The sequence below is a fragment of the Cricetulus griseus genome, chromosome X (assembly GCF_003668045.3).
Source record: "Cricetulus griseus strain 17A/GY chromosome X, alternate assembly CriGri-PICRH-1.0, whole genome shotgun sequence".
In the NCBI taxonomy this organism is placed as follows: domain Eukaryota; kingdom Metazoa; phylum Chordata; class Mammalia; order Rodentia; family Cricetidae; genus Cricetulus; species Cricetulus griseus.
The window spans coordinates 39,280,425-39,292,675 of NC_048604.1; the positions used below are offsets into that span (position 1 = coordinate 39,280,425).

Sequence of the window (12,251 nt, forward strand, 5' to 3'; positions counted from 1 at the left end):
TGCTGCTAAACACTGAGCTGAACTCTGGAATCCAGTTGCAGAGAAGGAGGAATGATGAACAAAAGGGTCAAGACCAGGCTGGAGAAACCCACAGAAACAGCTGACCTGAACAAGGGGTTGCTCATGGACCCCAGACTGATAGCTTGGAAACCAGACTGTTCCAGACCCCCTGAAGGAGGAAGTCAGTTTGGAGGTCTGGACAATCTACGGGGCCACTGGTAGTGGATCTGTATTTACCCCTAGTATACAAATGAACTTTGGGAGCCCTCTCCACATAGAGGGATACTCTCTCAGCCTAGACACACTGGGGAGGGCCTAGGCCCTGCTCCAAATGATATGACAGACCTTGAAGATCCCCATGGAAGGCTTCACCCTCCCAGGGGAGCAGAAAGGGGCTGGGATGGGGGTTGGGGGGCAGGGGAGGAGGAGAGGGAGGGGGAACTGAGATTGACATGTAAAAGAAGCTTGTTTCTAATTTAAATAAAAACAAAAACAAAAAAGAGTGCTTGCTGCACAATCTGTGGACTGGAGTTTGGATCACAACACCCAAATAAAAAAGCCATGAGTTCTGTCTATGCCTCGACCCTGGCTTCAAAGGAAGCGGAGACAGGAGAATGACTGTCTTCCATCCTAGCCAAGAAGGCTCCCAAGGTCCAGGGAGAGATCCTCTCTCAAAAGATTATGGAGAGAATGATAAAAGAGGACACCTAAGGCCGTCTTCAGGCCTCTACCTGCACTCAGAGATATGTACACACACATATGTGCATATACTCACACGGGCATATATACACAAAAATATTTAATATTAAATCCAAACTATATGTATGCACATAGGTATATCTTACAGGTGCATATAACTTAAACATGTGTATGTTTACATATGCATAAAGCAATCCTGCGGAAGGATAAACAAGAATATCCCAGGAGTTTTCAGGGAAGGATACTGACCTGTGGGAAGGAGAGATTTCATTGAATGCCATTTTGCATCTTTTGAATTTTGAACCTATGGAATACAGAACATAGTGACAAAAAGAAAAGGGAAGGAAGAAAGAAAGGGAGACATGGAAGGTGGGAGGGAGGGAGACATGGAGGGTGGGAGGGAGGGAACGGAGGAGGGAGGGAGGAGGAGGGAGGGAGGGGGGAGGGGGAGGGAGGGGAAATGATAGAACCTAAGGAAACAAGTGAGTTGGTCAGTGCTAGTTTCAAAACTCCAGATACTGGCCTCCTGTGCAACTCTGTAAAGGATGAAGATGAAATGCAGGCCCACGTGAGACACAAACTGAAAGGGACACCAAAAGGAAGATGATAGATACTGTGGAGAACTGAGCATCCTGCACAGCACAGTAATCTGATGAGTATGTGCTTCAAACCTTAGAAAGTTATTAGTCCTAAAATGACTCAGACATGTATTGAATGGGCAGATTAAATATCACCATATGAATAGTTCTTTCTAAATATAGTTATCATTCAAAACAGCATAATTCAAACAATTTATTTAGTCCTTCAAACCAAAAATGAACACTAAGTGAGTGATTGGGAAGGCTATGGCCAGCCCTCCACTTGCTTTTACAAATCAAGTTTTATTAGATTACAGCCATGCATACTGTGTAGGGCTGCTTTTATAGCACAGAATAGTTACAACAAAGACCACATGGCCTACAAAGCCTAAAATATTATCTACCTACTCCTTTACAGAAAAAGTTTGCTCACCTCTGATTCAAGTGATCATGGTTTGACTTAAGGATATGGTGACATCAGTAAGGGTGGAGACTGTGAACTATTGAATAGGTTCCTCCAAACCAGAAGACAATTAAGAGGTGTACGTTTGACATCATTTCTTTGACAAATATTTTGATAAAAATTATAATTATGTAAACTACATATTCAAATAATTTAACAAGAGTATTTCTCCCTGATTCACTTATTTTATTATTTGACCAAGAAAACAGACTTCTTCTTAGTACTTGTCCCCAAAGAGGTCACACCTGAAACGATGAAGAAGAACAGTACAACCATCTCTCATCTGCTGGTACTTGCAGCAAGATGGAAGCTGCTGTCTGTCTTCTAAATGCTCCCCATCCCAGCTGCTAAAGACTTACTGTCCCCATGTAAGAGAAGCTGGGAGCAATGGATTCCTAATCTTTCTTCTCCTAGATTCCATGATTTTTCTTTTTCTGTTCAGGGAAGGGTTGGTGCCACTGATTTTTTTCTAAAGAATCATAATTGGCTCAGTCATAATTGCTATTGAGTTCGTATGCTGTTGGCATATCAGGCACTTGCTGACCAGAAAAGTTTTATGTAACAAGTTCTTGTGGAGCCAGATGGAAGGCAGAAGACCTTCATGTTGAGTTCTCACTATCTTACACACTCAGAATCTCAAAATCTTCCTCCAGGTCAAAGTCCTCCAGGTGCTCAGTGGAGTCTATGAATTCTGTTGGAATACAGAAATGAGAAAGTAAAAATGCTTGACACTATGGCTGATGTTCTCAATCAAGATGAATCAATTTGCTAAAGCAAGGTTTGCCTGGAGGAAATATACAATTAGGGCTACTACAAAGTATTAGCAACTTTCTGTAAGCCTCGAAACAACCAGGCCTGTTTATATAGGCCTGCTCACAGTGATCTGGTTAACGCTCACTATGGCACCCTCTTTTGTCTGTCTGCTGGTTAATTAATTTGTTGAAACAAGGTCTTGGAATGTAGCTCAAGCTAGATGGGAACTTAGGATCCTCCAGCCTCATCCATCCGAGTGACTGCAGGCATACAAGTACCAACCCAAACCTCAAGATACTTTTAGAGTTCCCATGCCTCTGATTTGTTATTCTAAAACAAATTCTAGTCATCTTGAGTTTGCAATGACATGAGTTAATGTTCTTTTTGTCAGCATTCTTTAAAACCAACAAACATTGGCTTCTCCAAGGATTAACATAAACAGAAGCACTATTCTTTGATCAAGCTAGATGTGTAGAAATTTCACTTTTCATAAGTGATATGAGCCACAGTTGCTTTTGTCTCAGCAAACAGTTGCAACATACAGGTCTGCTGGCCAAGAGCTAACAGAAACAGCTTACCTGCGCCTGTGGTTGTCACTTCCGGCTTGGCTGGAGGTACAAAAGGAGGCCAATGCGATGGGTGTTTCTGAACTAATTCAAACATCCTCAAATTCTCCTTCAGAATTTCCTGGTTAGAAAAGAAATAGCTTTAAATACCACAGAGTCACTACACTTGTGTTTACTTGGTAGTTCAAGAACCTAAACCCTGACAGCAACCATGGTAGTGGACAGGTAGGCCAAAAAAACCTACCAAATACATTCATTCTCTGTTTAAATCATCTGACGACCTCGCCTGATTTGAATTCTGAATCTGGTTGACAAAGCAAAAGGAACACTGGTTCAGACAGCTAATGGAGCTGAGTATGGACTGATCCCATCACAGGGCTCAGGGAGCGCACCACATACACAGATTCGGCCAAATGTAGGGGTGAGGTATTTTAAAAAGTCATTTAATCAAACTGAATATGTCCCAAGAGAATTCTGGTACATATTTTCATGCCTTCAGTTCTAGCACAAAATTTTCTTGGCTTAAATGACACAGTCATCATTAAATTGTCACTCTGGCCTTAAACATCAATACAGCATTGCTACATTCTGAAATGGAAACACTTCATTTAAGAAAATAACTTTTGGGACTGAAGACATTGCTCCACGGTTAGGAGCAATTTCTGCTCTTCCAGAAGAACTGAATTTAGTCCCCAGCACCCATAATGGGCACCTCACAACCTGGATCTAAGACTCCAGAGGATCCAATGCCATCTTCTGGCCCCCACTGGCACCTGTATACACAGGGCATATACACAGACACGTAAGTAAAGGTAATAAACATGAATCTTTAAACAATAATTCTCTTGGTTGGATGTGGGGGGTTGTATTCCTCAGTGGTAGGTAGCCACTGGTAAGTTGCCCTTATTCAAGTAATTCAGGCAACCCCAATTAAATATAATGGGCTACAAACAACAAACAAAAAGAAGACATGAAGAGCCAGGCATTGGCTCTTTATCATTAGCACGCCTTTAATCCCAGCACTCAAGAGGCAGAGGCAGGCGGATATCTGTGAGTTCGAGGCCAGCCTGGTCTCCAGAGCAAGTGCCAGGATAGGCTCCAAAGCTACACAGAGGAACCCTGTCTCAAAAAACAACAACAAAAACAGACATGAAGATAGGAGGGAGATTTGTTTAGGAGAAAGAGTTTGGTGGGAGGAGGATAAGAAATGGCAGAGAATATGATCAAAGTACTCTCTCTCTCTCTCTCTCTGTGTGTGTGTGTGTGTGTGTGTGTGTGTGTGTGTGTGTGTGTGTGTGTGTGTAATGAAACTGGAAGAAGAAAAAAGAAAGGAAATATATATGTAACACATTACATGCCTTATTTGTGAACAATATTTCCATAGCCACATCAGCAAGACTACTTATTGCTTTTTCCATTAGAAAAGAATAATAATTCTCTTGGGCTGGGGATATAGATCAGTGACAGAGAACTTTCCAAGAATGTGCAAGGTCATGGGTTCAGTCCTCAGAACTGTGGCAACAGCGATAACAATAACAATATTTCTCTTGAACTTTGCATAGTGGCTCATATCTATAATTTTAGTATACCAGAGGCTGAGGAAGAAGTATCACAAGCTAAGACCACCCTGGGCTTCATACTGAGTTTCAGGCTAGCCTGGACCACATAGCAATAACTTCTCTCAAATAAATAAATACTTGTAAAATCTACATTTTTGTTCCACTAAGCTATTATCTGAGGTTACAGATTCATTCAGGGACATCAGTGTTAATCATTTGTTCACTGTAAAGAAAAAATATTTCCTCCATTTGCAGACAACACTCTGGGTTCCTGTAATCCTTTGGCTTTGGAAGATAGAACTTCATGACACTGGTACTCCACCAGACACTTTAAAAAGTGCTTACTATGATCTCCCTTAATTCATTCAGTGAACACATACCAACATATGGCATCATTTTGTATGTGTTAGATACTGACAATGAGGGAAATGGATAGAGATTGGAGAACCAATACAATAATTCTCTTTTACACAATGTACCAAATGTACCTTTTGGTACACTGATCCCTTTCAGTGGTCACATGCCTGTATTTTAGATAAATAACCCAGTTAACAGAAGGGAAAATCCTCTAAACTGTGATGAGATATAAATGGACCACTGAACACCTAGAAAACATTAGTCTCCTTAACCACCTCAATGCTACAAACACATAGGGAAGAAACTTAGGCTGAGCTATGTGAATCTGGCAGTTTGAGGTTAAAACAGCCTAATATTAGTGAGTGCTTCAAGTGCCTCATGGCCTTAGCGAGGTGCAGTGTTCGCATTTGTCACTGAGTCTATCACTTAGCTGGCATACTTACAGGCTTAAGTATTTCTTCACTTATCCAGAGTTCGCCACATCTGACAGGTTCTTTGTCACCTTAGTTTCCTCCCCTTGCAACCAAATTATATCAAACTGTTTTTGTATTATTTTAAGAATTAATCTTAAAAAGGAGTCAGATTTAGTAGTTTTCATGTTCATCCTTTTTTTAAAAAAAATCCATCCATCCTTACCTTCTGAACAAGGCTACACCAATTATCAAAGTCTTTCTCTTCTTTGCAGAAAAATCCCTTGGGTGGGGAAGAAGAACACTATTTAGAATTTCCCTTTACAAGATGGAGCTATTGTCCCAGAGTTAGGGAGTGGGCCACTCTCTTATCACACATCTTCCTGGAGGTACAGGAAGACTGACTGGCTGGGCTCTCTGTTCCCCAAATCACTGGATTACATATGCACATACATAGCCATCCTCTCTCTCTTCTTCCCTCCTTTCCTCTCTCCTGTCTCCACCCTCCCTCCATTCCTTACTCATTCTCCCCTTCCTCCTTCCCTCTTCCTCCTGATCTGTTTCTTTCTGGTCTTCTCCCTCTCCCCTCAACATTATTAGATATTTTAACCTGGAGATCAGTCTCCAAAGCATGGGGTTAATTTCACCACATTTAGTGCACACACACGCACACACACGTGCACACGTGCGCGCGCGCGCGCACACACACACACAATTCCATTGCAGCAGAGGACAAAAGTCAAATAGTACTTTTAGTTAGACTCATTACTTTAAAAGGTGGCTGACTCTTCAAAAAGTTATCTATTAGAGTTGTGAGAAGCTGCAGTATCCTTCTACCCTGATAGTCATCTCTCAGTAGGACAAGAGTGGTCCAAAACAAGAGGGGAATACTCAGTCCTTGGTCACTGGTGTCTGATGGATGAAACAGGAAATGAGGATGCAGAAGGGCCTAAGAAATGCTGGCTACCTCACAGGCAGGGGGCCTTTCAATATAAGTTGATAACAACCACAACAAACCCGAGACTTCCTGAATTTGGGCATCAAGAAATAGATACTACCTCTCGGATTCTTACTTCCTTCTCCCTTTCAAGTCATTTCCCACCTTATATTTATATATCACACATTTGAGGGCGAGAAGGATAGGAAGGGAAATGTTAATGCTACTACTAACATTCATACCCTGTTTGCATGTTTGCAGCGTGCCTGGTCTTGTGCTAAGTGAAGTGTGTGTGTGTGTGTGTGTGTGTGTGTGTGTGTGTGTGTGTGTGTACATATATGTACATGTATATTTATATATATATGTGTGTGTGTGTGTGTGTGTGTGTGTATGACACATCACATAACCAAATGATGGGGGAAGTATTGTTTCCATTGTTTCCAGATATGTGAAGACTGACTCAGAAAGGTTGTGACTTTTCCTAAGAGCTTGGGTCTGTACTTGAGCAGTTTGGAGCCAGGGTCAGTTCTTTAACTGCCATATCACAGTGCCTCATTTAGGGCTACAAAGCAAGTGCACTGTTGCTATGCTACCTAACAACTTGCCAAGGAATCCATTTTTAATAGGTTGCTGTCAGAGCTCCTTTAAATACCCACCAAGGCCACAGAAGGATCCAAGTTCAGGATACTCATTCGCTGTGGAGACTGCAGACAGTGGAAAGTCTCATCGTCTACTATTCCACTCTCCTCAGTGTCAACAAAGGTCTGGGTTGTGTGAGGGTCCAAGAAAATCAGCTCATCACCTGTTTTATGAAGATATGTTTAATCTCTGAAGAACCACTGGCCCTGGTCCCACTGCAATCGTAAGAATACACTTCCCCCACCACATCCAGAGTTCTCCTAACCCCTTCCCTTGCGACAATGAGAATGGGATGATAGGAAGCCCAAAGCCAGGGTTAAGCATGCTTGAGAGAAGGCACATGTACCAAAATCTAATCAAAGAGAAGACTTGACCTAGCACATCTCCCCTGAGTCCAAGTCTCAAAATGAAAAGTGATAGGTTTGGGGAAGGTGGGAATGAGAGAACACAGGATGACATGGCAGGCTCTGTGAGCAGCAGTTGCAAAGAGGTGATAGGAGAATCCCTAAAGCTGTGAGCTCCAATGCCACTAGGGGGCGATCTGCATCTTTCAGCATTGGAAGGCATCTTGAGATCAACACCACTGGTTCTCAGACCCATACTCAGAGAGCACCTCTCAAAATGGAAAAGACCTTGGCCTCCAGAGGATATTCTACCCACACACAGCAGGAAGCTAAGCTCGGTGGATCAGAACCCAGCATACTGATGCCTGTTCATGATTAGAAACTAGCTAGTGGGTTAGTCATATTGCAAGCAAGTCTATCAGTTTCCATTAGAAAAGACAGCCTCTGTCATGTAAACATTGGCATGGATGAACCTCACTGGAAAAACCTACTTGGAATGATCTCTCTCTCTCTCTCTCTCTCTCTCTCCTCTCTCTCTCTCTCTCTCTCTCTGTGTGTGTGTGTGTGTGTGTGTGTGTGTGCGCGCGCGCGCGCGCGCACACACACACACACACTCACAACTACATGCTGGAGATCAAACTCAAGACCTTGTTTATACTATGCAAGCATTCTACCACTGAGCCAAAAACCCAAGTCCAAGATGACTGAGTTTCACACATAAGAAAAAAGCCATGCTTCACTAAACTGTAAAAGTTCAACCTCAACATGACCCTGGAGGAGACAGATAATAAAATCTCTACTGTGAACCAATGTTTAGATGGTACAAGTTCTTATGCAAGTAAGTAGACATAAATGCCTCAGGAAACATCTGATCTCAATGTCCAAGTCTAAGGTCATCTGAGTCTCTGTCCTCAACTCAGGTGACAAAAGATTATTTACTGGCAGCTATAAAATGTCCCCAAAGTCTTTGGAATTCCATACAGGAGAGCACATCTATGTGATTCTGCTGGGAAAGAATATGTTACTGATGGCTGATAAAAAAAATTTCACTATTCTGTCTCATAGACAAAGACAAACTGCTTAACTCATTCACCTTTCAAACACTCTCATTTTCAACTGGTGTCATGGGACCTGTTCCAGTACCTTACATGGTATATAAGAACCAGGAACCAGAAATATTCACCTCTGTGAAATGTATGCAATGCATTACCTAATATAAAGCTATTTTAATGATCTCACTTTGGGTCAGACATATTTATTCACAAATATACAGCTATGAAGTATGGAAATCAGCATCTCCATATGATTTGCCACATAAAAGTCAAGGCACAAATTCCTCACTAGACTAAGGTGAGTGATATCAGTAGCAAATAGCCTCAGATCACACTGAAGAGCAACAACCAAGATGTTCAGCACGAAGCCTCTCTAAGACCTTACAACAAGGTAGTTGGAAAGGGAAGTTGGGGACATAAAGATAGAACTCCCAAGAGGGATAGGACCCAACTGGCCACCAGCGTGCTTTAAGTTAAAGTGTTGGGAATGATACTAGCTTGTCAGAGTACAGCCACAACCTTTTCCCATGAGTGGAGAGGACAGCTTTACAGGGGGTGCTTCTTTTCTGAGATTATCTGTAAGAGGTACAGCAGAAAACATCCGACATCCAAACATTGACATTGAGAGTAACTACAGGTGTCTACTGAAGCCTGTGGAGAACAGGCAGGCTGGTCAAGCATCTGCACAGATGGGGCTAATGCCATAGATCTCCACGTGGCAACCTGTACCCGAGAGCAAAGAACAAACAGTTCCTTCTCTCTAAGCAAGCAAAATCTGACAGGCAGAATATTAACATGGCCAGAGCCTCCCACATCTAGATCTTCTCCAGCTGCCCACTTGATGGGGGGGGGGGGCTAGGAAAAATGGGAGGTGGAGAGGGCAAACAAAGATGACCAAATTGGGATCAAATCCTGACTTCACTGCTTGTTAGCTGAGTGACCCTGAGAAAATAATCTCTCTTGATCTTCATTTCACTATGTGTAAAGTGAAAGTAACAGTCTGTCTCTCACACAGGAATGCCAAAGGTGATGAGAGAAGTACGGACATGTTCAGTGTGTTCAGTACAGACTCTTCCCCCAAAATACTTCCGATCCATGTTTAGTCAGCTCTATCCACGGGAAACCCACAGAAGCTAAGTGATAGTGATGGCTGAATATATTTTTGTATCACTTTGTTTGACAAGAACTCCAAAGTTTACACAAAGAAGGCATCTGGATGTTCATAGCTCCAAATGCTGGGTTTTTTGTTTGTTTGGTTGGTTGGTTGGTTGGTTGGTTGGTTTTGTTTTTGTTTTGGGGTTTTTTGTTTATTTTGGTTTTTTCAAGACAGGGTTTCTCTGTGTAGCTTTGGAGCCTATCCTGGAACTCGCTCTGGAGATCAGGCTGGCCTCAAACTCACAGAGATCCGCCTGCCTCTTCCTCCCTAGTGCTGGGATTAAAGGTGTGCACCACCAACATCCGACCAAATAATGAGTTTTGTACTTAGAAAAAGAAAAGGTACTATGAGCTACAGATTTTCCATTAAGTTGTAATATGAAGGCTGCATCAATAGATGGCAGCAGTACAGAAACAGGGAGTTGTGTGGCAACCCTCACAAGACAGGAACAAAGAACTAAGGAAGGACAGAGGTGTTGGGTGGGGCCATTTCGCTGAACACTTACTCTACATCTAACTCTTTGCCAAATAGTTTACCACGAGATGACCTAACAGAGAGTCAAGTGCTGTCTTATTTTAAAGGAGAGAAACATGAGCCTGCGTTAGTTTTCTCCAGTGGACAAGCCACACTACCTAGCAAGGGACTTGTGTGCAAAGTCAGTTATGAGTGTTACCATCCCACCTCCAAGGTCACCAGACAATGGTTTTTTGGGGGTGTCAGTGCCCTCTCTACCCTGTTCTCTGCATAGTCTCTTATGGCGCTTGCTTATAGCTATCCTAGGTCTTCTTGCCTGGCAAGCAGTTAAAGCTCCTGACTTTGTTGAATCCTAGTGTCTGACTGCTCTATTTCCAGAAAAGAAAGTCCTGTGCCAAATCTCTGTGGCTATACCCCTTCTTTCCTCATAGTCTCCAGCATTCACAGGGTGTCTGGGGCCCTGCTTCTTAAAGCATGGTCTGTGGACCAGCAACAGCACTGAAAACCCTTAAAAATCAAATCTCAGGCCCCACCTTAGACTTACTGAGTCTGTATCTTAACAGGTTCCCGAAGGGATGTGTGAACAACTGAAGTATAGATGGACCATCTAGCATTCTATGTGTTAAGGGCTTTAAATGTCTCTGGTCACAGCTAGTGAGTAAGGTGGCAAGATTTCCACCATATGCAGAAAATTATGGATTTATCATTAGGGCCCATATGAGGAGGTTAGTAGGTTTTGTTTTGTTTTCTTTTCTTTTTGAGACAGGTCGCACTATATAGCCCTTGCTAGTCTGAAGCTCACTATGTAGTCCAGGCTGACCTCAAACTCATAGAGATCCACTTGCCTCCGCCTCCCTAGTATTGGGATTAAATACTATAGAGATATAGCAAAAGGCACCCGACTTCAAAAGTTGACATTGAGAGTAACTACAGGTGTTTACTAAGGCCCGTGGAGAACAGGCAGGCTGGTCAACCATCTGCACAGATGGGGATAATGCCATAGATCTCCACGTGACAACCTGTACCCGAGAACAAAGAACAAACAGTTCCTTCTCTCTCAGCAAGCAAAATCTGACAGGCAGAATATACCTGTAGAACATAGACACCCAACTATAGAGGTTTGTATTTTTAAGGCCTAGTCACACAATTGGGGAAGGCACAACTCTGTCTTTGCATCTTCTAATTCCTACCCATTCATGACTCTGAATACTGAGACAGAAAGTCTATTCATGGTGACCTGGGAAACCAGTGGCTGCTTCAAGGCTATTTGCCAGAACTTCAAGTGGAAGGAGATCAGCAAAGGCAAAGTACTGAAACCCAACTGTCCTGGGACCCACATGCAAGAGGGGACCATTCTGGAGCAATGTTGTGACCTTGTATCTAACATGAAGAAAAGAGCAAAACTATGCCATCAAGACACAAAGAAATAGAAGCATTAATGGGGACCTAGTGTCCATCAAGCACAAAGAAGCAAGAATTACTCTGCATAGGTCAGGTTGGAGACAGAAGGAGCTGACCAGAGGCCACAATATCCCTAGGCTAAAGCAATGCCCACTCACCGGAACTTCCTATATCCCATGAACACCTTTGTCCCGCACCCTTCCCTCCTAGCCCATGACAACTTACTTGGAATTCATCCTTTCTTACCTAAGAATCCTATGAAATAATAGGCGTTATTTGGCTTTCCTCCTAAAGCCCCTAAAGACTGTGGCATCTTAAAACACTCCTAAAGGGAAAGAGAATGCAAGATTCTCAACTCACTTGTGGACTGCTGCTCACGGATCTCTGTGCTGACATGGCAGTGTGATGGGCAGGCAGCAATGGGTTCAAGAAAAAAAGAGACTTACTTTGAATGCTTCAATATACACAGGATTGATTTGGTTTATGCCCAGGCGAAGGGGCACAATGAGCAGCAGGGGTTTCCAGGCTGGGCATGTGGCAGAGGGACCTTTACCCTGACTGGAAGCAGGCAGAGAATCTGGAGGGCTCTCATCAGCTGTGTGAGCACCCACAGGAAGAACACAGCACATTTTCTCTAGAAACAGAAGGCAAGAGATCTGGATGAGTCAGGAGTATCTAGCACTAAGACCCTTTCCAAAGGTAAAACAGAGGGACCTTGCATGCTGCCCTTCACACCTGCAAGGCCCTCTCCTTTGCCACCATGGACCAGCCAGACCCATTTCCCACAGGAACACCAGGCTGTTTCTTCAGCTTCTTGCTCTTCATATTGGCCATTGAGCACTTGCTTAGTGCCCAATAGATAT

At 43.0% G+C, this 12,251-nt stretch overlaps 1 protein-coding gene across 7 annotated transcripts in view; it reads right to left on the bottom strand.

The window, feature by feature from the left end:
* Positions 1-1,476: 1,476 nt before the first annotated feature.
* Positions 1,477-12,251, bottom strand: part of Atg4a (autophagy related 4A cysteine peptidase) — a 55,029-nt gene continuing 44,254 nt past the window's right edge. For all 7 annotated transcript variants that reach the window (XM_027433578.2, XM_027433575.2, XM_027433579.2 and 4 more), the window contains 6 exons: positions 11,835-12,022; positions 11,635-11,713; positions 6,979-7,124; positions 5,612-5,668; positions 3,072-3,180; positions 1,477-2,431 (listed from right to left, as the gene is read on the bottom strand). In XM_027433578.2, the coding sequence (XP_027289379.1) occupies positions 2,361-2,431; positions 3,072-3,180; positions 5,612-5,668; positions 6,979-7,124; positions 11,635-11,713; positions 11,835-12,022 (650 nt within the window). In that variant the 3' untranslated portion in view covers positions 1,477-2,360. The remainder of the gene's footprint in view (positions 2,432-3,071; positions 3,181-5,611; positions 5,669-6,978; positions 7,125-11,634; positions 11,714-11,834; positions 12,023-12,251) is intronic.